The sequence below is a fragment of the Mesoplodon mirus genome (genome assembly GCF_964341445.2).
Source record: "Mesoplodon mirus genome assembly, chromosome: 19".
In the NCBI taxonomy this organism is placed as follows: Eukaryota; Metazoa; Chordata; class Mammalia; order Artiodactyla; family Ziphiidae; genus Mesoplodon; species Mesoplodon mirus.
Window position 1 is genome coordinate 62,179,138 of NC_138995.1, and position 27,850 is coordinate 62,206,987.

General features: G+C 60.9%; 1 protein-coding gene across 4 annotated transcripts; it reads right to left on the bottom strand.

Moving 5' to 3' along the window:
• Window positions 1-69: 69 nt before the first annotated feature.
• PPP6R1 (protein phosphatase 6 regulatory subunit 1) lies at window positions 70-27,659 on the bottom strand (the record flags this gene model as incomplete). 4 transcript variants are annotated; one of them, XM_082606016.1, is made up of 24 exons in its annotated part: window positions 27,126-27,658; window positions 13,966-14,198; window positions 12,216-12,402; window positions 11,998-12,135; window positions 11,833-11,898; window positions 10,373-10,485; window positions 10,173-10,286; window positions 9,686-9,848; window positions 9,440-9,592; window positions 9,190-9,324; window positions 8,581-8,645; window positions 8,369-8,484; window positions 8,201-8,286; window positions 7,950-8,039; window positions 7,778-7,875; window positions 5,286-5,343; window positions 5,034-5,206; window positions 2,514-2,647; window positions 2,248-2,428; window positions 2,085-2,155; window positions 1,846-1,927; window positions 1,268-1,378; window positions 1,114-1,185; window positions 70-1,001 (listed from the first exon to the last, which is right to left on the bottom strand). In XM_082606016.1, the coding sequence occupies exons 2-24, from the start codon at window positions 14,190-14,192 to the stop codon at window positions 998-1,000; spliced, it is 2,637 nt and encodes an 878-aa protein (XP_082462142.1). In that variant the 5' UTR covers window positions 14,193-14,198; window positions 27,126-27,658. The 4 variants fall into 4 exon arrangements, with proteins under 4 accessions (XP_082462142.1, XP_082462145.1, XP_082462144.1 ...); XM_082606019.1 differs by lacking the exon at window positions 7,950-8,039 and having other exon boundaries at window positions 27,126-27,659; XM_082606018.1 differs by lacking the exon at window positions 1,114-1,185.
• Between the last annotated feature and the right edge of the window lie 191 nt (window positions 27,660-27,850).

Here is a 27,850-nt window from a genome sequence, read left to right on the forward strand (position 1 = left end):
GCCACGATGCGGGAACAGCTCAGGCTCCCCGACCCCATGTCCCAGAACTCAAGGTCTGAGAAGCAAGAGTCTTAAACTGTCTTCCTTTATTTGTTTACATTTGCAATATGAAACAGAAGCTCGGCACAAACACACGCACACTCACGCCAGCCTGGGGAGAGGGAGCTGGGACAAGGTCACTTGGCAGCTGGGCTGGACCCCAGACCCTTGGGAGTAGGACGGGGACCCCAGCCAGACCCCCACCCCAGAGTCCATGGGAGATGGGGGGGGTCTCAGTGAGTGCGTCAGGGCCCCGAGGGAATGTCACCGGGGAGGCCCCCTGGGACCAGGACCCCCAGCTCCCTCCCACAGAGCTGGCTGGGCCAGGTGGAGGGTCTTTTAGCTCCCAGCCTGGGTCAAAGTGCAGGGTCCGAGGCAAGGGGATTTGGGCAAAGGCACGACCCCGACTCGGGCCCTCCCCCAAGGTGGACCTGAGCTGAAAGGCCAAGTGTGGGTGTGGGCGTCTGCACCGGAGGGTGGGTGGGCATGGTGGGAGGGGAGGGTGGGTGGCAGCCTCAGGACCCTCACCACAGCAGCCCCAGTGGGACAGGGTGAAGGTCCAAGCCCCTGCCACCCAGTCCTGCTTCCTTCTGGCTCCCCGCCTACCCACTCTCTCCCCTCGAGATATATATATATATATATATATATATATACACACACACACACATATATATATATATAATATATAATATAGGTCTCTCTCTCTCTCTCTCTCTCTATTCGACTCTATTCTAGGAGACAAAACTCCATAATTTCTTTTCTCAGTGCAAATGGGGGTAGGGTGAGGGGCCTGTCTCCCTGGCACCAGCCTCCTGGGAGTCCAGAGAGGACCTGGGGTGGGTAGGGTAGGGATGGGGTGATGGGGCAACAGGGCCACTGCGGAACCTGCCCTGCCCCCACCCGGACAGGGTCCACGTGGAGTACGGAGGATTTGGCGGCCACCACTGGGACCAGGCAGTTACCTGGGAACCGAGAGGAAGACCCACGTGAGGAGCCTGCCACCCCGTGGCCACTCCGTGAAGTTCCTGCCTGCCCTGCCCCAGCCCACCCTCTGCCCCCAGCCCCACCACTCACTGGGAGCCCGGGGACGCCGGCCCTCCTGGGGCAGAGCCATTGGGCATCCGAAGTGGCTCGAGGGCCAGGGCACTGTTGGGGGAGAGGGACAACATGGGGAGGTCAGTGCCCCCTATGTAACACCAGCTGCCCTGTGAGGCTGCACCATGCTTACCTCTGGCTTTGGGGGAGCCCCAAGGACTCTGGGCTCTTCACCCCCTCCGTGGTCTGGGGGGGCTGGTGGGCCCTGGGGGCCGGGACAGAGGTAGCAGGGTCTCTGGTTGCACTGTAGGGGTACCCGTGGGGTTACTGTCACTGACACCCTCCTGGGCACTCTCAACCCTCAGCCCCCTGCTTGTGTAAGCAGGGAAGGAGTGCACGGCTCAGGGGCGTCCCTCACATCCGAAGACCCCTGGGAGCCGCCCACTGGCAGGAGCAGCTCAAGGTTAGTGGGACACGAGCTCTGCACACTCCAGCCCCCTTCTGACCCTACTAGGCCTTCCCACCCCAGGGCTGAGTGCGGGACCCTGGGATCCAGGATCCTCTCCTGTGGCCACGTGTGGGCAGAGGCACAGCCCTAGACCTTCAGCCTCCCGAAGCTCTGAGGCAGTGGCGCACACCTGGGCAGAGGAGGGTTCTGCAAGGGCCACGTGGAGTAGCTCCAGGGCAGGGACAGCCCAGGGACCAGGCTCTACCCGCCTCCCCAGATTCTCCCTTTCTTGGCCCCCCAGCGGCTGCTCCCTAGCCACTTACCTGTCCAAGGAGCTGGGGGCAGAGTGCGTCTCTCTGAGGGTGGCCTGGAGGTCCCCAACACTGACCAAGGCCTGGCAGGGGGCTGTGCGGAGTAGAGTGGCCCAGAGGTGTGAGACTCGGCGAGCTTAACACCAGCCTCGCTCCTCAGGACCAGGTGTGGACAAGGCCAGGGGAAGGCTGTGTACGGGAGGGCTGAGGGTGAGGTGGGCAGGATGGGGAGCGGGTAGAGAGTGGCTCACCCGAGGGCTCCGCTACTTTGCTGCCGTCTGTGGCTTCCTGAGGTGCTGAGGAAGGGATGGGATCCTGAGACCTAGGAGGCAAGAGAAGGAGCCTAAGGTGCAGCTGGGGTCGGCGCTGGAGCTTGAGACAACCAGGCCCTGGGCACCCGCCACTAGGCCTCACCTGAGCTGCAGGGTGCTGGGGGCCGCAGGGCCAGCTGGGCTCGGGGCAGGGAGGTCTGGGGGCCCGCTGCGGGGCTCCTGTGGGGCAGGGGGCCCAGAGTGCGGTTCCTTCTCCCTGCAGGCTTGGGGGCCAGTTGGGGTATCCACAGGCACTGGGTCAAAGGTAGCTGTCCAGCTGGGGCCTGGACAGGTAGAGCAGCACAGGGGTGAGCACAGAGGCAGCCAGCCAGATGCACCCGACCACGCCCGCCCCGCGCATGCACCCACCTGGAGGCTGGGGCCCGGGGCTGGGATGAGGGGTGGGCCCAGCCCTGCCACGGGCCACCCGCCGGTCACCATCCTCGTCGTCCTCGTCCTCCTCATCGTCCTCGTCCTCCTCGCTGTCTGTGCTGCCTCCGCTCCTGCCCCAGGGACACCTGTCAGTCAGCCACTGTGCTGGGCACCCTCCTGACCCCACCAAGGCCGGCTCCAGGCAAACGATGGGAAGGAATCAAAGGGACGGAGGAGGGGGCAGCAGGGAAGAGGCCCAGAGAACGAGCCCATGTCCCATGGTGGTGGGAAGGCAGGTGGGAACTTGAGTGCCCTCTGGAAAGAGCGTGGCCAGCAGCACAGGGGCGGAAAAGCCCCACCCAGCCCTCAGCAGGAACAGGGACACTTCCCACCCCCTGCACAGCCTTCGCAGGGAAGGCTGACTCCGCACTCTTCCTCCATCCATTATAGCCTCGGAGGAGGGCAAAGTCCAGCAGTGCAGCTGCTCCAAACGTAACGGCTGAGTGCTGACTAACACGCAGACACCGTGTCCAACAGGGAACCGCTAAGCAAACATGGATGCTGCTAGATGGTCACTGACTGCCGTGACCAAAAGGGGCTTGTCTGTACAGTGACAACGAGCCAGACGCTTGGGTAGACAGACAGGGTAGAGGGAGCTTCCTGAACCTGGAAACCTTGGAGGGCATCTCCAGAACCCACAACCCATGTCACACTCAACAGGGAGACCCGATGTTCCCCCAGATCAGGGAAGTGACATGGGGACCTGCTCTTCCCACTTGGAAAGGAAGGAGCAAAACTATCTCTAACTGCAGAAAGGGTGATTTTGTATATAGAAACCTAAGGAATTCTCTAAAACTGTTAGAACAAGCAAGTTCTGCAAGAATGCAGGATACCAGATCAATGTGCGAGAGACTTGTATTTTTACACACTTATGACAACTTCAAAATGACTTTGAGAAAACAATTCCACTCAGGATTGTATCAAAAAGAAAAAAATGCTTAGGAATAAATTTAACAAAAGCAGCATAAAACTTATACTCTGAAAACTACAAAACACTGTGAAAAATAATGAACACCTAAATAAATGTAAAGACATCCCATGTTCATGGACTGGGAAACAAAATATTGTTAAAATAGCAACACTCCCTGAACTGCCCTATAGATTCAGGGCAATCCCTCTCAGAATCCCAGCTGGCTTCTTTGTTGAAATTGACAAACTGATCCTAAAATTCACCTGGAATCTCCAGGAACCTGGAATGATCAACACAACTTAAAACAGAAGAACAAACTGGGTGCTCACATTTCCAATTTCAGAACTCACTACGATGAAACAGTAATCAAGGGTGGCCCCGCCACAGAGAGGTGTACAGACCAACGGACCAGAAGACAGAGGCCAGAAATAAACCCTCGCACGTACAGTACAAAGATTTTTGACAAAGGTGTCAAGACCATCCAGTGAGTAGGGAGTCTCTTCAACATCTGTGATGCTGGGACACTGGCATTCCCACACACAGAAGAATGAGGCTGGACCCTCCCACCTCACACCACATCTAAAAAACTAGCTCAAGCTGGATCAAAAACCTAAACATTAAGAGCTGACATTGAAAACACAGGGATGCATCACAACCTTGGATTTGGCAATGACACCCATAAGCGCAAATCAACTTGGCAGGCACACAATGACACACCAGTGGATGGCAAGTGACACACAACCACACCTACCCGAGGGATGGGCCTCACACGTAGGAAGAGGCAAAATCTATAGGGCAAGAAGTCAGGAGAGCATCACCCTCGGAGGGCGGCCAGCAGGGGGCACAGGGGTACAAGGATGGTTCTGCTCCCTCCTCTGGGTGCTGGCAAAGGGATGTCCACGTGTCCGGACACTTAAGATTCGTCTACTTGTCTGTCACCCGTCAATTAAAAATGTTAAAACACTCTAACCCTCAAATCAGAAGCCACAGGGGTCAAGTTGCAGGCCCTGAGTCGGTATTCACATTGGCAAGTCTATGCCACCGAAATGCATTTAGTCAGTGATTCTGGGGCCAGCCAGCAAGAGAAAAAATAATGTACTTCTTGTACAAAGAGCAGGTCACAGCTTACTGACCTGCATGCTGGGACTGTGAGGGAGGGACAATCATCATGTCTCATTTCACTGGAATTTGGGGAAGGAGCCGACAGGACACTTACTGCCCTTTTGGGAAGAACACCTCACTTGCCCGACAGCTACCGCAGGGGAGAGGAGAGTGGGGGTGGGGGCAGATAATGGTTCCATTCGCACCTGGACCAAGCTGTACCTGAAGGACCCACCTACTGTTCCAGCCTTGCACAGGCGGTTATCCTACTCCTTTTGTAACTGAACTCATCTGAATTGGGTTTTTATCACTCACAATTGAAAGCGCCCCAAATAATACACACACTACATTCTCCTTATTTTTCTCACTCACTCCAGCTGGTGAAAACCATTTTACATGGGCCCTGTGGCCCTGCTGTGCTGGGGAGCCTGCAGGAGGGTACTCACCGCACACCTGGGGGCTGGCCCAGGCGGGCCCCCCTGGCCAGCTGGCCGCCCTGCCAGGCACCATCCTCTCCATCAGACCCCCCCGAACCCTGGCCCTCTTCCTCGTCCTCCTCCTCATCATCGAACTGCTGGATCCGGTCCTTGTAGCATATCTCAAGCAGGTTGGCGTTGGGCTGCGGGGGCGGGGGGGGGGTGAGGTGAGCTGACTGCCTGCAGCCCGCCCCCACCAGCAGGGGTCGGGGCAGCACTCACGTTGTCGTCATCTGCGTTGAGGGAGAAGGTGATGTTGGCCGTCTTGTCGAAAGGCGTGCTGCGGAAGAAGCACAGGGGCAGTGAGGGGAGGCTCGGGCCACTTCCCCCTCTCATCCCCTCGCTGGACGACCCTCGCTCTCCTCGGGCCCTGTACCAGCGAACGCACCTCCTCGCTAAAGCTGATCTGTACCCCCAAATCAACTCTGGCAGCACCCTCCGTCAGCACAGATGTCTGCAGAGCGGAGTTGAGTGAGTCGCCCAAGCTGCACACCCCCAGCCGAGTGAGGTCCCACAAAGAGACGGGGTCAGGCCCCACCTAAGACTCCTGAACCTGTTTCCTCTACCGTAAAATAAAGGACACAGCACCTAGCTGGAGAGGTTGTTTTTAGGGTTTGAGATCACATGCTGGGTGAGATTATTTATTTTCTCTGCACATACTTCCCCCAGAAGACGGCTCACCGTCCACAGAGACTTGACTTGGATGCAGCCTCACACGGGCCGCCCCACACAAAGCATCGCCCCAGCCCAAAGAGGGTCAGCCTGGGCCAAAGGACTCAGCCTTGGAGCTGAAACAAAAACGCTTCTGTGTGGGTCCCACTGCCAGCCCGAGGCAGGACCCAGATGGGGGCGAGTGATCCTAGGGCTCGTGGGGAGTGTGGTGCTCATCACCTCCAACTTCCAGCCTTTCAGTGTCCACATCCGCCCACACCCATCTCTGCTCAACTCTCTCTCTTTCAGAAGGCCTCACAGAAGTGCAATTCCTGGGTTAAGGAATTAAATCCATGCATTTAAAATACTGACACAAATTGTGGAAAGAGATTTGTCAATTTATACTCCTACCCGCAGACTGTGCAATTTTTCAACAGCCTCCTACTTGTTTTGTTTGCATCCTGCACCCCCTTTTTTTCCTGGGGCACCAGTCCGTCCTCCTCCTGTTCTGTGGAAAGAGCACTTTGTATCTATGCCGAGGTCTGGGCTCCACGCCATGTGGTAGGGATACTCCCCAGGTTGTTATCTGTCTCTCTGACTCAGGAAGTACATTAACAATCTCTGAGTGCTAACTTGGCACCAGCCGTAGTCCAAGCACGTGACAGATGGACTCACAGCCACCACCAGGGCAGGTATTCTCATCTCCTTCACAGAGAGGGAGCAGGCCGCTCGCACAGCTGGTGGGCACGGCAACCAGAGCCCTGCGAGCAGCACCTTCAGCCCTGAGATTAAGATACTCGTCCATTTTCTGTTCCAGAATGCTTCACAGCTTTACTTTTTTCTTACATTTAAAGCTTTTAACCTCACTGGAATTTATCTTGACAGAAGAAGCAACACAATTTCATCCCAAAAGGGCAGCCGGCTAAGCTGAGGCCATGCACCGAGTGTCAACACCCCCGCCAGGAGGGGTGGTGTCTTCCTTGGCCAGTGTCCTTCCTCCCCAGGGGCCTCCCAGCACCAGGCGCTGTGCGGGACAGAGCAGCAGACACGAACCTCACTTCTGAGTCCTACAGGGTCTCTGTCTGGCTGTGGGCCCAAGAGACCACAGCTGACCCTCCCACAGTAACTGGTGAGTGCCCTGGGGTGAGTGACAGTGCTGCGTCTCCCGGCTGCAGGTGGGCTCCTGAGCCCTGAGCAGAGGGTCGTCATGGCACGTAACTGGGCAACACCTGAGAGGGCCCGGCATGCTGCCTGTGATGAAACAGACCAGGCCAGGGCCCCGGCCCCCACATGCAGCCCCTAAGGGGCCAGCCGGGCCTTTCTGTCACTGCCCAACTCAGGAACACCCCCATGGCACGCCCTTCGGTGACTGTTCCACTTTTTCTTGGGTGTCACGGACTCATCTTCTGCTCTGACAGCACTGGCTGCGCTGGTCACCGAGCACATCCCCCAGGAGCCTGCATGGCCCCCAGGGCCCAGTGTGAGTCCACAGGCGGTGGCTCCGCTCCCACCCCGATACAGTCTCCCCTTCAGACTCTCCCTGCCTGACCTTCCCTTCGCTATCTACCCGTTGCCGTTGAAAGGCTGTTCGTGAAATTGATAAAACACTAAAACTTTTAATTTTTCTCTGTCAGCTAAAAACTTGGACAATAAAGAAGGCAGGTCACGAGCGCAAGCCCAGAAGCGACTGCTGTCAAAGTGTTACAGGACAAACACAAATAATCAGACCTGGTCACTGAAAACCATCTCTCATGAGGCCCTGAGGCCTCCGCGGGGGGAGGTAGGCCAGCTCTGAGTCTGCGAGTATCTGTCCCACAAGCTCCGCAGCCCAGCTCTGCACAGCCAGCCCCCGTGTCCCAGGATGCCCATGCCTCCTGCCTGGTCCTCAAGAGGCGGGGAGAGGGCCGAGGCCAGCTGCTCTCCCGGCTGAGCCCCACGTAGGGACACGAGGAGGATGGGGGGAGGACGGTGGGAGGAGCGCGTGCTGGCCGGCCACCTCACACCCCTCGCGTCACGCGGCCCGTGGGCCCCGCCTGCCCCGGTCTCACACGGGCCACACTCACTTCACGCTCTCCTCCTGCTCCCCAAACTCCTCGTCGTTGAAGCCAAAGTGGTCGATGAAGGCTGAGGTCATGCGCTGCATCTGGAAGTCCATGAAGGCCTGCCAGGGTGTAGGGTGCAGTCAGGGCCGGGCGTCCAGAACAGCCCCCCCGCCCCCCCGCCCACCGCCCCCACCTGCTGCAGCACTGCCTCCTCCGGGAAGTTGAACTCCTTGAGCCTGTCATCCTCGTCGTCGCTGGAGGAGTGCAGGTGGTGGGTGTTCACCTGGGCAGCAGGGATGGGGTGGGGGTCAGGGGTCAGGGCCTGCGGAGCCCCCAGAGAGGACGCACGCGAGCTGGGGCCATAGGGAGGGGCGTCTGGGCTGGACCAGGAGGAGGAGCACCGGCGAGGGCTGACGTGGGCGCGCCTGGGTGCAGGGGCCTCACCAGGTCCACGGTGTTCTTCTTGTTGGTCTCCGCCAGGGGTCCCGACACGAACGCCTCCCACCGCTCCCGCTGCTCCTCTGGCAGCTCTGCTGGGGGAAGGGGAGTGTGAGGACACAAGGCCCTGGGCGCCCAGCCTCCTCCCGCCCCCAGGCCAGCCCCAGCCCTCACCCTTCAGCAGCTGCCCCAGCTGCTCGGCGTTGGGCCCCTTCTCCGAGTTCTGCGCCAGGGCGTTGGCCACCCTTGTCAAGTGGCCCATGTAGCCTTTCCGAGGGCCCCCTGCAGACCTGGGCGAGAGGGGCCGCGGCTGGACACAGACCCGCCCCGCCCACCCAGCCCTGCCCTGCCCTCCCCAGGGAAGGCCCCGACGCTCGCTCGCTCACTGCACGCGGTCGTTCTCCTCCCAGGAGGTCAGGATGCGCTCCACCAGGCGGCACTGCTGCAGCAGCTGGGGGGAGCAGCGAGGGGCCGGCGTGGGGTGGGACCACGGCTGGGCCCTGCTACCCCAGCCCGCTTCCAAGCCCCTGGTCTGCCTACAAGGAGCGTGCGAGTGTGCACACGTACGGTCCTCCTCTGCTCACCCAGAAACGCCCCCTGCCTGTGTGATGCCCGCTCAGCCCACCCAGCAAACCCCAGAGCCACTCCACCTGCCTCCAACTCCTGCTTGTCCAAACCCCCAGCGCCCCACTGGTCAGCTCCTCCCTAGGCCCCGGGCTACAACCAGAAAGGCATCTCCACTAGCGAGGTGGCCATCACCCTGGGAGAACCCTTCCTGGTCCCCCCAGGACACCCACTGTCCCCCAAGGTCACCACTCCACTCATCCCCACCCCCACATGTCACCCTCTACGTTCCAAGGCTCTCAACCTAAGGAAGAGGCTGAGCCCCCAGTCCCTGGCACGTGAGTGGCCTGGCAGCGCCCAGCAAGTGAGGGGCAGGTGTGGGGCAGAGCCGACCCCCCGAGATCCAAGGGGGACCTAGGAGCCCCACTCACGTGTTTCACGACAGGGTTCTGGGCAGGCGCGTCAGAGCTGCTGTTGGAAGGAGGTCCAGAGCTCAGCATCGTGCTCACACACACCTCCACTTGGGCGTGCAAAAAATTGTTGAACACATAGTGGAAGAAGAGGTCCTGGGGGGAAGGGGCACAGGCTGGCTCGAGCGGCCCCCACCCAGCCCCCGTCCTCCCCGCCCAGCCACCCCTCCGCACAGCGCCCCCTCCACCCCCTGCCCTTCGTCCCCTGTACCAGAAGGGTGTTGGGCACGTCCAGCGCCAGGAGCTCCTGGGTCAGGGCCGCGTCGCTGGCGCTCAGGGCACTGGCCAGCAGCTTGACCACGTGCAACCGCGTGTTGCCCAGCGGCGGGGCCAGGCTGCCCCATGTCGTGCGCAGCGGCTCCAGCTGCAGGCACAGGAGCAACTCAGTTCCTGCCCCAGCACTGCCCTGACTGCGGGGCGCCCTTGCTGCCACCCCTCCCCCACGCGCCCTACCCACCTCAGGCGGCTCTAGCAGGAGTTGGTGGAAGCGGCTGAGCCGTGGGCGCAGGGCATGCAGGGTCCCCACGCTGGACACGGCGTTGTCCAGGGGTGTCTGGGCTAGAAGCTCCAGCTGCCCATCCACGCTGCTGAAGAAGTTGTTCACAGTCACAGACTCGGACCTGCAGAGGGACGGTAGAGGGCAGAGTGAACCGCCCAGACACCCTGTGCACATGCACGTGTGTGCACACGTCTGCACGTGTGAGCCACACCTGGGAGGGAGTGAGAAGCTGCTGCCCTTGGGAGCCCGGGATCCTGGGGGCAGTGACCCGCCCTAGCAGCCCGGATCCCAAAGCCCAGCTCGAGGCTACAGGCGGTCTACTCGCCGTTTCCTCATCTGCCAGAAGGGAACAAGAGGCCTCCTCTCCGGAACCCATGCGACCCCCACCCCGGAACTGAAGGGTGGGGCTCCAGGGGTCACGTGGGGAGGGAGGCCGGCCTCTCACCTGGGCCTCCTGGGCTCCAGCAGCGTCAGTAGCACCTGGATCCCGCTCACGATGACAGACGGGCTCTGCTCCCCCTCCAACATGTTGCTCAGAAGCTGCTCGATCGTCTCCTGCCTGGGGCCGGGGTGGCCAGCGTCAGGGAGGAGGGCCCCCAGATGGCTCCCCCTTCCCTCTGGACTGGGCACCACCCGCAAACCCACTTCTCCAGGGTGGCCAACAGCTGGTCAGGCTCCGGGCTGTCCTGCACTTGGATCATCTGCTCCTGGCTCAGGCGGACGATATCGCACAGGGACTGGGAGGCGTTGGAATGTTGCTGGGGGAGGGGGGAGACAGAGCTGACACCCCGGCCGCGCCCTTGTGTCGGGAAGCCCCACAGGTTGAAGACTGGGCACCCGCCCCTGAGGACAGAGGGTCACACAGACCCCGGGACACACGTGCCGAGGGAGAGAACAAAAGCACCGAACGCTGGGAAGGCAGAGACGACAGAGAGAAAGGGAAACCAAAGACGACTTCTTGGAAAAGGAGACACCCCACACCGACACCACACTATGCACAGTAGCTACAGAGGAGAACAACCCGGGTGTCCCCACCTGGTGAACAGATAAGCAACCGTGGTCTACCCACACACTGAAACGTTCTTTGGCCTTAGAAAAGGATGAAGCGTTGACACACACTACAACACGGATGAACACAGACAACCTGGCGCTAAGGTGAAGAGGCGAGCCACAGAAAACCCTGCATCATGCAGTCCACTTATACGAAACGCCCAGAACAGGCAAACCCAGAGACAGAAAGCAAACTGGTGGCTGGTGTGGAACAAGCAACCATGAGGGAAATGGGGAGCGGCAGCTAATGGGTACAGGGTTTCCTTTGTGGAGTGATGAAAAATACTCTAAAATCAACGTGGCAAGGGCTGCACAACCCAATGAATATACTAAAAGCCACTGAATCCTATATTTTAAATGGGTGAGTTATGTGGTATGTAATAAAGTTGTTTCAAAATAAACAAAGAGAACCATAAGCAGAGCTCTGAGTCTAACCCAACATGTGCTTCCAGGGCCCACCCACACAGACCCCCAACCCATGCAGACCAACCAGGCCACGGGCCACACTTCAGAGCCCCTCACAGATGCCCTGCCACCTGGCTCATGGCAGATACCCCTAGTCCCTCTGCCACAAAGGCCTGGACAGTCATCACTCTCCCAGGCCAGGCACTGGCTGAGTGCCTGGTGCTGACTACCTACGCCTGTGGACCTGTGCCTACAAGCCAGTGGGCCGGGAGGACAGACTCACGGCTCCTGGGTGGCTTCTTTGAAGGACCGGCAGAGCTGATCCAGGCACAAGAGACAGGAAGAGCCACCAGGCCACAGAGCCAGCAACAGAGGGGAGGAGGAGAGGGGCCCCTGGGCAGGGCAGCAGCGAGGGGCCAGGGCCAAAGGACCCCCTTCAGAGCCCTGACCCCTCAAGGGATGATGGGCCAAGTTCCTGAGAAACGTTCCATGTGTGTACACGCCTTTTCTGTTCTCAGCAGGAGCCCCCCGCTCAAATACACACAGTTCCAAATGCTTCCTTTTCTCATCAACTCATTTAAGAAGGGAGTGGAGGGACAAGCTGGTGTGGGGCGGAGGCTGGAAACATCAGGTGGGTGGGCTGCACTCACATTGTCGTCCTTCGATGGGTGGATCTGCTCGATGAGCCGCTGGACGATCTTCTCCTCGTTGAGCCACTGGGGGCGAGAAGGTGGAGCTGCGCTCACTGACCCCGCCCCTGCTGCCCACCCCTGCCCAGCTGCCCCGCTGCCCCGCTGCGGCCCCTCGGCACTCACGTTGACCACGTCCTGCCTCAGCTGCGGCCGCTCCACGCAGGTGAGGAGGCGCAGCAGGAGGTCCATGATGGCCGAGGTGCCGATGTGCTGCAGCAGCAGGTCCACAAAATCGTCCTTCTTCCGCAGGAAGGACACGAGCTGGGGACACAGGGACTGGCACGTCAGCGCAGGACCCGGCCCCACGACCAACCGCCCACCTTCCTTGGGGCCCCAGGCACCTGGTCGGTCTTGCGGTTGATGAGGACGCCCATGACCTTGCTGAAGAAGCTGGCCAGCAGCGGGTTGAGTCTGCCGCTGCTCTGCAGGAAGCCGTAAAGCCGGTGCAGGAGGGACTCGTCCGCACCCAGCGCGTCGTTGATCTGGGGCACGTCCGACGTCAGGATCTCGCAGGCCACGCTGGGGTACCTGACACACCCAGAAAGGGGTGGGGAGGGCACGGTGGGGGCGGAGGCCAAACCACCCCGCCTCCCAGTCGCAGCCCATTCATGCTCCCCACCCCCCAAGGCAGCATCCAGCCTCCTGAGCCTGGACCTGACCCCCTACCAACACCTGTCCCTCTATTCCCTCTACCCCCAACCCTCCAGTCTGACCCAGGCCCAGCCCCGATGACCCTTCTAAAATCCAACCTCATCCCCTCACCTCCTTGTACACCCAGGAGAGGGCTGCCCCACCCAGTGTGCCACCCAGGGCCCTGGGGGACCACAACCTTCTCCATCTCTGCCCCATAAACTGCAAGGCCTCTGGGAAGCGGGTTCCTTGAGGCAGGGCAGGGACCCCAGGGGCAGCTCGGCACAGGTGTCAGAATGGAGGCTCCCTGCTACTATGAGCAAAAGCCCAGTCCACGGGGCCACTGGACACGCTCAAGGGGGTACAGAGGCCGGGTGAACAAAGCAAAGAAGGGAGAAGACACACGTGGGGGCAGGTAAGTGACAGATGAACACTGGGGGACACTCTGCTGGCCCCCCCAGAGGTCCCCACTGTGCACCAGACCCCACACTAAGCAGCTGGCAGCACCTCACAGACCCCCACTTCACAAAGGGCAAAATGAGAAGCAGTCACCCACTCCCCATCTGGCTCAAGACCTCCGGGGACAGAAGATGCAGAGCTCGTAAGGACCACCTGCGTGTCTACAGTGTGAGGAGCCAGGGAGAGGGCAACACCAGGGAACCAGGAGGACTGTCCAGGACAGACTGAGCAGGGCTCAAGAAGGGCAGCAAAGGGACTTCCCTGGTGGTGCAGTGGTTAAGAATCCACCTACCAATGCAGGGGACACGGGTTTGAGCCCTGGTCTGGGAAGACCCCACATGCCGCGGAGCAACTAAGCCCATGCTTAGTTACAGCGGCAACAAGAGAAGCCACTGCAATGAAAAGCCCGCACATCGCAACGAAGAGTAGCACCCGCACCCGCTCGCCGCAACTAGAGAAAGCCCACGCACAGCAATGAAGACCCAACGCAGCCAAAAATAAATTAAAAAAAAAAAAAAAAAGTAGGGCAGCAGAGACCAGGGCAGACAGAAGCCTCCCGTCAGGGAGACGATTCCCACTGACCCTCAGCAGGGCCCTGCCCTCCTCGCCCACCCTCCCTGGCACACCCGAGGGCCCTACGGTGGGAGGGCAGGGCAGAAGAGCATGGGGGAGGGGGCGCAGGCACACCCTTAGCACCTGGCATCGCGCTGGGCACTGGGGACGTGGGGGGTGAGGGGGCAGGCCTCACGCTGCCCATACTCCAAAAAGGGGACAAAAACCCAAAGGAATAAACCATGGAAATAAAGTGGGGGTGGGGTGTGGGCCAATGAAACAGACTGCCCAAACACGGTGCCCCTGACGGCTGGGGAAGGGCCCTTGGGTTCCTTCTGCCCAGCCCTCCGTCTGGGAGATGTCTGGGAAGTCCCGTAACAAAAACGGAGTCAACAATGTCCACAGCAAGTCGGGGTGTCCCACCGTGGGGGACCGACAGGCGGGGCTCACTTGTAGCGCAGCCGCTCCTCGCCGCTGGCCGGTGGCTCCTGGGTGACCCAGGCCACCATGGCCTGCAGGTGTGGCGGCTGCAGCAGAAAGTCCAGCAGCTTTCGGTTGACGACCTTGCACTCCTGCAGCACGTCCTCCTCGTCCAGCAGCTCGGGCAGGCTCAGGTCCTCCCGCTCCAGCAGCGTGTCGAGGTGCGAGCTCGTGTGCAGGTCAAACTTCCAAAACATGGCGCCCTGCAGGCAGGGGCTGTCACCACGTGGGGTCCGACCCCGCCCGCTTCCCTCCACCTCCCAGCCTGCGAGGACCACCCTATGGGCGACTGTCCTGTCCACTGCCGAGCCCCCAGGCCTGGGGAAGACCCCTGGGTGCGACCACACACAGGCCCCGTGGAAAACAGCCCCGACGCTGTGCATGGAGCCGCCATGATCCTGTCCCCCCCCCAGGGCCTGTGTCCACTGTCCCCACATCTAGGCTGGAACTGTGCTCATCCTGGAACCTCTGGCATCAGACTCGCTTCAATCTGCATTGCTGAACAAATTAAAATGCCCCATGACAGCCAGCACGGTTGCCATACAGCCCAGCAATCTCCATGCTGTGTGCAGGGTGTGGGGTAGAGGCAGAGGAAGGAAGGTCTGCGACTGTCTCCAGGCTGTGGCCGCTGCCTGGACACTACACACACACACACACCCCAAGCCCCCGTACCCAGTGCCACAACAGGAAGAGGAAAAGTTTGAGGGGAGGGGGTGGCAGCTCCCAGAACAGCCGCTGCCTGGGGCCGCAAGGAACCAGGTCAGGGAACCACCTTATCAGGGAGGGTGGAAAGCCAGCGCCCACCACTGGAGGATGGCAGCTCGCTGGCCAGCACTGGAGACCCTGTACACCTGGCTGTGGCCCACCCCACCCAGCACTGGCCTTAGGGCCATCTCGGGTGGAGCACTGACTAGGTGCCAGGTGGGTCCAAGCCCTCGACGAGCAGGGATTTGGTTGCTCCTCTGAAGATTTCTATAGGCTCCCAGCATCGACCACCGGGTAGAGACCCGCCCTGAGCTGGCCGCCAGTTCCCAGGCCACTTGTTGCCCACTCAGGTTCCCTATGCACCGGGTGCTGTGCCTATGGCCCTTGGGAGGGGCTGTGGTCACCCCACTGTACGGGCAACCACACCCAGGTAAGCTGGGCCCCCCGAGCACCGTGCAGGCGCTGACCAGAGCTCACGCACGTCAGCCACCTTGTGAAGACCACCTGAAGCAGAAACCACTGAAGACAGACCCAGAGGCCAGGATGCCCCTCCCGGAACCTCCAAGATGCACAAGCCAGTCCCTCTCGTACAAAGCCCTCCCTCGCTGTTTCTGGCCCACACCATCCCAACCACCGAGAGCATGCCCGCCAGACGGGGCACCAGCCCAGGGGAGAAAGACGCTCGACTCGGGAAGCAGCTGGGGCTGAAAGCGGGGCAGAGTTGGGTGGCATGTGTGGCCACGGGCAGGCAACTGGCCTTCTGCCCCTCGGTTCCTTCAAGACGCCACCAGCATGCAGCTCTCCCTTCCAGCCTCCTCAGGAGCCTCACTTATCTCCTCCCAACCCTCAGGGTGACTTCTCAGTGACTGGAAACAAGTGGCTCTAAATCTGCAATCCCTGCCGGGACTCATGTCAGTTCCTAAGCCCTGGCCACCTACGGTTGAAGGTGGAGTGGCCGAGCCATGACCTCGGGAGAGAGCAGCAGACACCGACCCCAGACAGTTGGTGGACATAGGGGGCACTTGAGAGCACCCAGTCCCGCAGGCCTCATGGGTCCTGTCCGACAGCATGCCGGGATAGCCCCCATAGCCCTGCACCCCACCCCACTCAGGACGCTTTTCTGAAACACAAACATGAGCACCTCATGCTTGTCCCCCCCAGGAGACCCTGAGGTGGCTCCCCCGTCTCTGCACAAAGACCCCAAGGGCCCCTGACCATCTCCCGGAGCTCCCCACCCAGGACTTTCTGCTCGTCAGCACTCACTGTCCCAGTCCTGCCTGAGTATGTGCACCAGGCTTTTCACACCTGCCACCCCCTTGGCCGACCCACCTCCATGTGTGCGTCGAGCCCAGGCCACGTCCCCTGGTACCACCCTGTCCCCGAGCAAGCTCTGGACTGGCTGCTCACATGTCGCCCCGCGACTGCCCTTTCAGGGCGCATCTCCTCCAGAGCCTGCAGCCCCCTGAGAAGCCTCTTGTGTGACGTCACTGCCTCCAGCCCTAGGCCTCTGGGTCTGCGGGAATGGGGGCATTCTGCGGACAACACGCCAGACACATGAAGTGGACAAACCACGTTAGCTGCACCCCCGACACCGTTCCCAGGCCCACACAGCCATTATCTCAATCTACCCTCACAATCGCCCCCAAGGAAGGAACCGATGGCCCCATTTTACAGGTGAGGAAACTGAGGTGCACCGAGGTCTGGGGGCTGGTGAACTGTGGAGATGGCACCCAAACCCCAGGAGGTAATTTCTCGGGGTGCAGGGCCTCATCCCATTCACTGGTGCCCAGCCACTGCCAATGAACACTCACTAAGTAAGTGAGTGAGCTCAGGCCCAAGGTGGTTGCCAGCACTGGCTCTGCCCTGGCTATGGCCTTCCCTAACGCGGCTCTCACCAGCTGACACCCTCAGGGAGCTGAAGGCCAGCTCTTTCCTGGTCCCCGTGGGGCTGAGCGAAACGCTAACCTGCAAGTCCAGCACTTACTCAGTGGACCTCTCTGAGTTCAGGGAGGAAGGCTGGGCCAGGTCCCTCACAGCCCGTACAGCCCTTACGCAGAATGTGCCCTGACAGGATGGTGGACAACGCAGACAGAACCTTCCTGGCTGGGCTGCTGTGAGCACCCTGGACAGCACCTAGCACGGTACCTGGCATGCAATATGTGCTCAAAAACACTGAATGAAAGACACCCCAAGTTTTCCCACAGACCCTGCTCCTGAGGCAGGAAGTTGACATACCTGTCAGGGCATCAGTAAAGGGACCCGCTCCCACCCTGTCTCCCCCAGCCACACTCAGAGGCTCCCTATAAACCACAGTCACAGGTCAGGTGGGGTGGGGTAGGGGTGACCACCAGGGCAGGCACGCTGGGGATGGGAGGAAGGAGAGTGGGCTGAACCCGGTGCCGAATGTGGGTCCCTGTGTCGGAGTGAGGACCAGTCTCCAAAAGGAAATCAAGGCAGCACCCCCGGCTCTGCAAGTGCTCAGAGACCTGCCTTTGCACGAGGGCAATTCCCCACTTCTGCCCAGTTCCCAGACCTCTGAGGGACCCTTCCACCGTCCTCTTCACTTCAAGACACAGCCGGGCCTGAATGGGTTTCCTGAGCTGGGTGGACCTGGGACCAGAATCACTTCAAGAGGCAGCCACTGCTGGGCCCAAGGGACAAGGAGCTCGCCATGGCGAGAACACCACCTCCTTCTACATCACAGACTTGTGCGGCGATAAGGAGACCAGAGAGGTCGAAAGGCCACCCCGGTGGCGTGAACAAAGCCAATCACCAAAGACTACGTCGTATATTTCCATTTACATGAAACATCCAGAAAAGGCAAATCCATAGAGACAGAAAGCGGGTTAGTGGTTTTCAGGAGCTGGTGGACATGGGGGGCGGGGGAGGAAGAACTGCTAGCACGTATGGGGTTTCCTGTTCTCAAAACAAAGTTCTAAACTCAATTGTATACAACTGTATTTGTCAATGACACCTCAATTTAAAAAATCCATTGTAGGACTTCCCTGGTGGCACAGTGGTTAAGAACCTGCCTGCCAATGCAGGGGACATGGGTTTGAGCCCTGGTCCAGGAAGATCCCACATGCCGCAGAGCAAATAAACCCGTGCGCCACAACTACTGAAGCCCGTGCGCCACAACTACTGAAGCCCGCGCACTCTAGGGCCTGTGCGCCGCAACTACTGAGGCCGCGCGCCTAGAGCCCGTGCTCCACAACAAGAGAAGCCGCCGCAGCGAGAAGCCCGCGTACCGCAACGAAGAGCAGCCCCCACTCGCCGCAACTAGAGAAAGCCCGCGCGCGGCAATGAAGACCCAATGCAGCCAAAAAAAAAAAAAAAAAGAAAGAAATGATTAAGCCACAAAATGTCTGGATTAGGATATACTGTCAAGATGGGAAGGAATAAAAAAGTCTATAATAGTCATTAAAATTTGAAAAAAAAATCCATTGTGGTGACTGATGGTTGCACAACTCTGAATAGACCAGAAAACGTTGAACTGTGCACTTTAAATGAATAAGTCATATATGGTGTATGAATTACATCTCAACCAAAAAACCGTTATCAAAACCAAACAAAATCAAAGCTGCCTGAGGCTGCTGTGACAGGGCCAGGCCTTGGCCTTGCTCTGCATCCAAGACACCCCGAGCTGACAAGCCGCCAGGGCAGAGCGGAGGCTGAGGCATGAAGGCTCCTCCTCGGGAGCACATCCAGGCCCCCCCTCCCCACCCTCACTGCCAACGCTGTCCCTGAGCTAAGCAGGCCCCCCAGAGCTGGGGGACAGGGCCCTGCCAACCCCTTCAGAGAACCTGTGCACCTGCATGGCACTGTATCTCTAATCAAGACGACCAGGTACAGCACTGTTATTATTCCAATTTGATAGCTGAGGAGATGGGGACCCGCAGGGGTCGAGCCACAGCAGAACCAGGACTCAGCGCCCTCTCCAGAGCACAGGAGGAAATTCTCAAGGCTGAGACACACCCACACACTTCCAAAGCATCTGGAGACATGGCACAGGCTACGCTCCTCCCACCCCACCCCTCCCACCCCTCCCACCTGCTTCGGACAGCAGGTAGGACTTCCCTCCCAAAGCTGGCTTGCCAGAGAACGGAGAATGGAGAGCGGGTGCGGTGCAGAGGGCTGGGGGGTGTGGACTCCAGCGGCCTCAGAAACCAGGTGGCCCCTTAACTCTCGGAACCTCAGGTCCCTCCTCTGAAAATCAGAGGAGGCTGCAAAGATCAGATGCAGTCGAGTGGTAGTATCCTACGAACATCAGGTCTCAAGCTCTACGCAGAACGAAGATGCAGACACAGGAGAAGTGGAAAAAAGAAAACAGAAAAAACAGAAAAACACTTTCCCCCACCACAAACTCTCAATTCACTCTAGCCTCAAGTCCTGACAGTCAATCCCACCTTCCACTTAATGGAACTTCCTGGAAGCCCTGGGAACTGGACAGGAGAGGTGGGTTTCGTTCTTACTCTCTAAGGGGGTGAACGTGGGCAGGCACTTGGCATCCAAGTGCCTTGTTTCCTCACCTGTGAAATGGGGGCACAGCCATCGGGAAGGGCCATTTTATGAGAGCAGCTGGGTCAGGCCAGTGGTCCTGATACAGCAGGTGCTCAGCAGGTGTTGGCCTTTACTATCTGTCCCTGAGGCCGGCTAGAGCCTGGACACTTCTGAGCAGGAGGGAAGGAACAGCCACTACCCAGGGTGACGGCGCTAAAAACAGAAGACCTGAGGAAATGCCCCATTTGCCTGAGTGACTGAGGTCACTCAAGTGCTCTGGTGGGCGCCATACACCCCGCCACCCCCACTCTTTGCAACTTTTAGCGAACTTCAAGAAAACGGAAGTGACTACCTACTGGTATTTAGCGACCGTTTGAAAACCATGACTCTGGCTGCAAACGGAAGAAGGGGAAACTGTAAATGAGAAAGGAAGCCATTAAAAATGAAAACTACCTCTCTCTCTGCCAGCTCTGCACCGTCGCCCCAGGTTTCCTGCTTTGCTGTTCTCAGGCCTCCAACACCAGCTGCCCCTCTCAGGAGCCTGCCAGGCCCTGGCCTTGCCTGGGCTCAGACAGGGCCCGACTGCAGCTCCCACAGAGCGTCCCCACTGCCGCCGCTGCCACCGTCCGTCCAAACACAGCCCCGCCTGCCAGGGAGCCCGCGGGCTGATCCTTTATCTGCCACCCCTTTCTCGCCTGCCCTGGCCCTGAAGCACCCAGAAGTGGAGGTCAAGTGTGAAGAGGCCTCTGGGAGGGCCTAGGGGCGGCCACCTGAGATGCCCCGAGGCTCAGCAGAGACTCCAACATTGGGAGAGGCCATCTCAGGCCTGCTGCCGCTGCTGCCCTCCGCCACCACAGGCCAACAGGCCCCTGAAGAGACAGCGGCCAGGCGAGCCGCAGGAGAGGAGAACCTGCTGCTGGCTGGCCAGCCCCCAGCCCCTTGCAGGGCCCAGCAGGTCAGAGGACAGCGAGACCACCACCCTCTAACTGCCCCCCGTCTGTCAGCTCTCAGCCAAATCTGAAATGAAATGAGGGTGGGGGACTTCCAATTTCAGGAAGGGGACAATGGATAACAGCAGGACCCAACACAGACCCAGCAAGGTAAGCGGCGGGACATCCATTTGGAAGTAGGGGCCACAGAGGCCAGAGGAGAGGGACCTGGCCAAGGCCACACGGGACGATGGGCTGGGACTTTCCTGTGGCTCATCCTTCCAATGGGGGGCTGGGGGGGTGGGGAAGCAGCAGTTAGGGGCACCACCTCCCACCACTCTGGCCCTAGACCACACCTGCCCAGGGGAGGTGGCAGCTCTGGTCCAACCCCAGAGGATGGAACAATTAGGAAACAGAAGAGAATGGGATACCCGGCCAAGGAACGAAGAGGGGCCTGAAAGCTCCCATTCAGTGCCATCTCCTGGATCGGTCATGGGTTCAAAGGGGAAAAGAGCAACGAATAGATTTTGAAATAGCTCTTGGAAAACAGAGGGCAGGAGTGTTACAGGGTGATCCAAAGTCAGAAAGGCCTGAGTTCCAATCTGCCTCTCCAAACTCCAATCTCTGGGGCCTTAGACCAGGGACCTCACTCCACCGAGCCTCAGTCTCTCCCCTGAGAGACACCTTGCGGTCACTGTAAGACGGCACTTCCCATGGGAAGATCCACAAAACCAGTGTTCAGGGGGAAGCCATGGTTCAGCCTGGAAAGGAAGGTGTGTCCCCACCCGCCAGGTACTGGGCCTGCCCAAGCTCCCTTTAGGAGACCGGCAATGCGGGGAAGGCTCCTCGTTCCCACCAAGGCGTCCAGGCCTCTCTCACCTCATCTCTTGCTGCAACCCGCATGGCGCTCACCACTCCCGCCACACCTGACTGCCTGGCTGCTCCCTCTGCCTTCCCTCCAGCTCTCTGGGCCTGACTAGCGAGCTCCTCGTGGGTCCTTCAGGCTTCAGCACAGACACCACTTCCTCCAGGAAGCCTCCCCTGACTGCGTTAGAGGCCTTCCCTTCTCCACACTTGCACAGCTCCCGTGGTCACACTACAATGGCATCTGAGCGCTCTGCAACAGGACTTGCCGGTTTGGTCACCTGCCTCCCGCAGCAAGATGCCAGTTTCCCGGGACCTAGCGTAAGGCCAAGCCCACAGCTAGAGATACTTCTCTTCTTTAATTTATTTGATTGAAGTCTAGTTGATTTACAATGTTGTATTAATTCCTGCCGGACGGCAAAGTGACTCAGTTATACATACATACACATTCTCCTTCATGTTCTTTCCCATTATGGTTTACCCCACGATACTGAATATAGTTCCCTGTGTTATACAATAGGGCCTTGCTGTTTTAGAGATACTTCTTGAACTGATGAAAACTGGAGTCCAGAGGGGAAAGGTGACCTGCTATGGTCACTTGGCCATGGATCCTGAAAAAACATTGGGTGGGTGGGTGGGTGGGTTGGGGGGAGACCAGCAGATTCTCCTTTACTGGAAAGAAACAGTAGGTATCCCAACAAAACGAACTATTAAAAACACAAAAGTAAATGAAAGTACACAACTCAGAACATACAGCCGCTCACAGTAGCAAGAAAGCCAATAAGCCACAACAATACAACACCCAAGCAAGAAAGCAGTTTCTCCACTGCAGCCCTACCGACAGCTGGGCTGGGAAACACCGTGCTGTGGGGGGCTGTCCTCTGCACTGGAGGAGGTCGAGCAGCATCCCTGGCCTCCACCCGCTACATGCCAGGAGCACCCCCTGAGCTGCGACAACTAAAAATGTCTCCAACCGTTGGTAAACGTCCCCTGGGGGATACCGTCGCCACCCCACCCCCGCCCCCGAGGTGAGAACCACTGCAATGGATAATCCCAACTAAATACTAACCCTAAAAGCTGCTCATCCTGGTGCACTTCCCGCACCTTGCTCTCTGCTACAGGCTTCTACACTCTGCAGGCTGAACCCCAGAACCACCCTGCGAGGAGAGCACTGACGTCAGTGCCACGCTGCACCCCACCGAAGTTTCTTCTTCACAACTCTGAAGCCCGTCCCACACGTGACAACGCATCTTCCTTTCCAGAAACATCCTGCCTTTCGGGCCGGTGTTACCGGTAACAACTGTGTCCCCAGCACTGACGTACCCTAACCGGGTCACGTTCAAGGGCCTGGACAAGCAGCCTGAGCAAGGTGTTCCGCCCGCGCTCCCAGCACATCTGCACCGCAGGCGCGCAGACGCCTCCCGGGTTCCCACCTTCACACATCTGCACGTGCTCCTCCTTCCCCCTGGAAGGCCCTTCTTCCCGCTTCCCATCTGTCAACTCCTACTCGTCCTTCCTAGACAGAAAAAGCCACCCGCTGAGCCAGTCTCACCCGTCCCTCTGCTCTGTGGCCTCCACAACACCCTGAGTTACCCGTGTCACTACACCAGCAGCGGTGACTGTCCGGCTCTGCCTTTGCTTCCCCCCGGCAGGGCCTGGGCTGGTCCCTCCCTCCCTCTGTGCCCTCAGCCGGCCTCACCTCACAGAAAGGGGACGGAGTGGTGGCGGCTCCACAGGAGCCTGGCTCCCTGCCCTCCTCACAGCCCGGGACGGCAGGGCGGGGAGCCGCGGTCGGGGTGGAGGGAAAGCCGCACTGCCCCAGCTTCCCGAGCCCGGGGGAGCGTCTACGAAGCAGGCGTGGAGGGGGGGGACGCAGGGAGAGGGAGGGCGAGGGGTGTCCTGGGCAAGGGTCCGAGGGGCAGTGGGCCAGGGGGAAGAGAGTGGGGGTGGAAGCCCACGGGCTTCGGGGGTCAGGGGGGAAGACACTAAAACACTACAGGGCGCAGCCGTGGAATCACGGGAGGTGAGGTGGGGGGAGGCAGGACACGAGGTGGGGGCGGGGAACGTGGACAAGAGAGACACTGAGGCAGGGGACCGGGCCTGAGAGGGGAAGGGAGGGTGGTCTGGAGGGGGAGAGGCTGGGGGGGCTGAGGGGGAGAGACAGGAGACTTGGGGGGCTGAGGGGGAGAGACTAGGAGACTTGGGGGGGCTGAGGGGGAGAGACTAGGAGACTAGGGGGGCTGAGGGGGAGAGACTAGGAGACTTGGGGGGCTGAGGGGGAGAGACTAGGAGACTTGGGGGGCTGAGGGGGAGAGACTAGGGGGGCTGAGGGGGAGAGACTAGGAGACTTGGGGGGCTGAGGGGGAGAGACTAGGAGACTTGGGGGGCTGAGGGGGAGAGACAGGAGACTTGGGGGGCTGAGGGGGAGAGACTAGGAGACTTGGGGGGCTGAGGGGGAGAGACTAGGAGACTGGGGGGGCTGAGGGGGAGAGACTAGGAGACTTGGGGGGCTGAGGGGGAGAGACAGGAGACTTGGGGGGGCTGAGGGGGAGAGACTAGGAGACTGGGGGGGCTGAGGGGGAGAGACTAGGAGACTTGGGGGGCTGAGGGGGAGAGACTAGGAGACTGGGGGGGCTGAGGGGAGAGACTAGGAGACTGGGGGGGCTGAGGGGGAGAGACAGGAGACTTGGGGGGCTGAGGGGGAGAGACTAGGAGACTTGGGGGGCTGAGGGGGAGAGACTAGGAGACTGGGGGGGCTGAGGGGGAGAGACTAGGGGGGCTGAGGGGGAGAGACTAGGAGACTTGGGGGGCTGAGGGGGAGAGACTAGGAGACTTGGGGGGCTGAGGGGGAGAGACTAGGGGGGCTGAGGGGGAGAGACTAGGAGACTTGGGGGGCTGAGGGGGAGAGACAGGAGACTTGGGGGGCTGAGGGGGAGAGACTAGGAGACTTGGGGGGCTGAGGGGGAGAGACTAGGAGACTGGGGGGCTGAGGGGGAGAGACTAGGAGACTGGGGGGGCTGAGGGGGAGAGACTAGGAGACTTGGGGGGCTGAGGGGGAGAGACAGGAGACTTGGGGGGGCTGAGGGGGAGAGACTAGGAGACTGGGGGGGCTGAGGGGGAGAGACTAGGGGGGCTGAGGGGGAGAGACTAGGGGGGCTGAGGGGAAGAGACTAGGAGACTGGGGGGGCTGAGGGGGAGAGACTAGGAGACTGGGGGGGCTGAGGGGGAGAGACAGGAGACTTGGGGGGCTGAGGGGGAGAGACTAGGAGACTTCGGGGGCTGAGGGGGAGAGACTAGGAGACTTGGGGGGGCTGAGGGGGAGAGACTAGGGGGGCTGAGGGGGAGAGACTAGGGGGGCTGAGGGGGAGAGACTAGGGGGGCTGAGGGGGAGAGACTAGGAGACTTGGGGGGCTGAGGGGGAGAGACTAGGAGACTTGGGGGGGCTGAGGGGGAGAGACTAGGAGACTTGGGGGGCTGAGGGGGAGAGACTAGGAGACTTGGGGGGCTGAGGGGGAGAGACTAGGAGACTTGGGGGGCTGAGGGGGAGAGACTAGGAGACTTGGGGGGCTGAGGGGGAGAGACTAGGAGACTTGGGGGGGCTGAGGGGGAGAGACTAGGAGACTTGGGGGGCTGAGGGGGAGAGACTAGGAGACTTGGGGGGCTGAGGGGGAGAGACTAGGAGACTGGGGGGGGCTGAGGGGGAGAGACTAGGAGACTGGGGGGGCTGAGGGGGAGAGACTAGGAGACTTGGGGGGCTGAGGGGGAGAGACTAGGAGACTGGGGGGGCTGAGGGGAGAGACTAGGGGGGCTGAGGGGGAGAGACTAGGAGACTTGGGGGGCTGAGGGGGAGAGACTAGGAGACTTGGGGGGGCTGAGGGGGAGAGACTAGGAGACTTGGGGGGCTGAGGGGGAGAGACTAGGAGACTTGGGGGGGCTGAGGGGGAGAGACTAGGAGACTGGGGGGGCTGAGGGGGAGAGACTAGGAGACTTGGGGGGGCTGAGGGGGAGAGACTAGGAGACTGGGGGGGCTGAGGGGGAGAGACTAGGAGACTTGGGGGGGCTGAGGGGGAGAGACTAGGAGACTGGGGGGGCTGAGGGGGAGAGACTAGGAGACTTGGGGGGCTGAGGGGGAGAGACTAGGAGACTGGGGGGGCTGAGGGGGAGAGACTAGGAGACTTGGGGGGCTGAGGGGGAGAGACTAGGAGACTGGGGGGGGCTGAGGGGGAGAGACTAGGAGACTGGGGGGGCTGAGGGGGAGAGACTAGGAGACTTGGGGGGCTGAGGGGGAGAGACTAGGAGACTGGGGGGGCTGAGGGGAGAGACTAGGGGGGCTGAGGGGGAGAGACTAGGAGACTTGGGGGGCTGAGGGGGAGAGACTAGGAGACTTGGGGGGGCTGAGGGGGAGAGACTAGGAGACTTGGGGGGCTGAGGGGGAGAGACTAGGAGACTTGGGGGGCTGAGGGGGAGAGACTAGGAGACTGGGGGGGGCTGAGGGGGAGAGACTAGGAGACTGGGGGGGCTGAGGGGGAGAGACTAGGAGACTTGGGGGGCTGAGGGGGAGAGACTAGGAGACTGGGGGGGCTGAGGGGAGAGACTAGGGGGGCTGAGGGGGAGAGACTAGGAGACTTGGGGGGCTGAGGGGGAGAGACTAGGAGACTTGGGGGGGCTGAGGGGGAGAGACTAGGAGACTTGGGGGGCTGAGGGGGAGAGACTAGGAGACTTGGGGGGGCTGAAGGGGAGAGACTAGGAGACTTGGGGGGGCTGAGGGGGAGAGACTAGGAGACTGGGGGGGCTGAGGGGGAGAGACTAGGAGACTTGGGGGGCTGAGGGGGAGAGACTAGGAGACTGGGGGGGCTGAGGGGGAGAGACAGGAGACTTGGGGGGCTGAGGGGGAGAGACTAGGAGACTGGGGGGGCTGAGGGGGAGAGACTAGGAGACTTGGGGGGCTGAGGGGGAGAGACAGGAGAATTGGGGGGGCTGAGGGGGAGAGACTAGGAGACTGGGGGGGCTGAGGGGGAGAGACTAGGAGACTTGGGGGGCTGAGGGGGAGAGACAGGAGACTTGGGGGGCTGAGAGGGAGAGACTAGGGGGGCTGAGGGGGAGAGACTAGGGGGGCTGAGGGGGAGAGACTAGGAGACTTGGGGGGCTGAGGGGGAGAGACTAGGGGGGCTGAGGGGGAGAGACTAGGGGGGCTGAGGGGGAGAGACTAGGAGACTTGGGGGGCTGAGGGGGAGAGACTAGGAGACTTGGGGGGGCTGAGGGGGAGAGACTAGGAGACTTGGGGGGCTGAGGGGGAGAGACTAGGAGACTTGGGGGGCTGAGGGGGAGAGACTAGGAGACTTGGGGGGCTGAGGGGGAGAGACTGGGGGGCTGAGGGGGAGAGACTAGGAGACTTGGGGGGCTGAGGGGGAGAGACTAGGAGACTGGGGGGGCTGAGGGGGAGAGACTAGGAGACTGGGGGGCTGAGGGGGAGAGACTAGGGGGGCTGAGGGGGAGAGACTAGGAGACTTGGGGGGGCTGAGGGGGAGAGACTTGGGGGGCTGAGGGGGAGAGACTAGGAGACTTGGGGGGCTGAGGGGGAGAGACTAGGAGACTTGGGGGGCTGAGGGGAGAGACTAGGAGACTTGGGGGGCTGAGGGGGAGAGACTAGGAGACTTGGGGGGCTGAGGGGAGAGACTAGGAGACTTGGGGGGCTGAGGGGGAGAGACTAGGAGACTTGGGGGGGCTGAGGGGGAGAGACTAGGAGACTTGGGGGGGCTGAAGGGGAGAGACTAGGAGACTTGGGGGGGCTGAGGGGAAGAGACTAGGAGACTTGGGGGGGCTGAGGGGGAGAGACTGGGGGGGCTGAGGGGGAGAGACTAGGAGACTTGGGGGGGCTGAGGGGGAGAGACAGGAGACTTGGGGGGCTGAGGGGGAGAGACTAGGAGACTTGGGGGGCTGAGGGGGAGAGACTAGGAGACTTGGGGGGCTGAGAGGGAGAGACCGGGGGTGGGGAGCCGCCACGGACGAGGGACAGGGTCCGAAGGAGAAGGGGTGAAGAGACTCGAGGGATACCTGGGCGGGGCACTCGGGGGAGGGGAGGGTGACTCGGGTGCTTGGACTGCGGGGAGACTCCCGGTACGGCCCGCTCACCTGCGCGGGGGGGCGGCGGCTCCTCGCACTCGGGGCTCATCGGGGCGCCCCCCCCGCCCCGCCGCCGGCGGCTCCGGCCCCTCCTCAGGGAGCCGGTATGTAGGGGCGGGGGGCGGCGGCGGGGTCTCGCCCTGGTGCCGGGGCTAGCGCAAGCGTCTCGGGCCTACGGGGGCCCTCGCGCGCCGAGTTCCAGAGTTTCGGGAGTCAGCGCCGGCCGCGCGTGCCTGGGGTCCGGGGCCCGCAGGCGAGGTGTCTGAGGGAGGTTGGCGGGGTCGCGAGGCCCGCGTAGGCCCTCAGCTGGGATATCGCCCCGGTTTCCCCGGCCCGGCGCGCCCCGCGGAAAAGGGCCGGTCACAGAAGGCGTCCTCCTCCGTAGTCCGAACAGGCCGCAGTGCTGAGCAACGGCTGACGGAAGCCAAGGCCCACTTCCTCCACCGCCCCCTTCCCCACACCGGCGAGGCTCCCGGGCTTTGCAGTCGCCTTCAGGGCCTCAGACGCCCGGCTCCGACCGCCACTATCCCACAATCCCCCGAGAACGGAGGCACGCAGGAGGCCCCGCCCTCCCGCCGCCGACTCGGTGCGCAGGTGTGCGGAGGCCACGCGCCCGAGCCCTACAGTGCGCATGCGCGCTGGGCCAGCCGCTGCGGACCACGCCCAGCTAGAATAACTCCGCCGCAGAAGTGCTTGCGCCGGTATGTGCCAACGGTCTCTCCCTGAGTAAACCC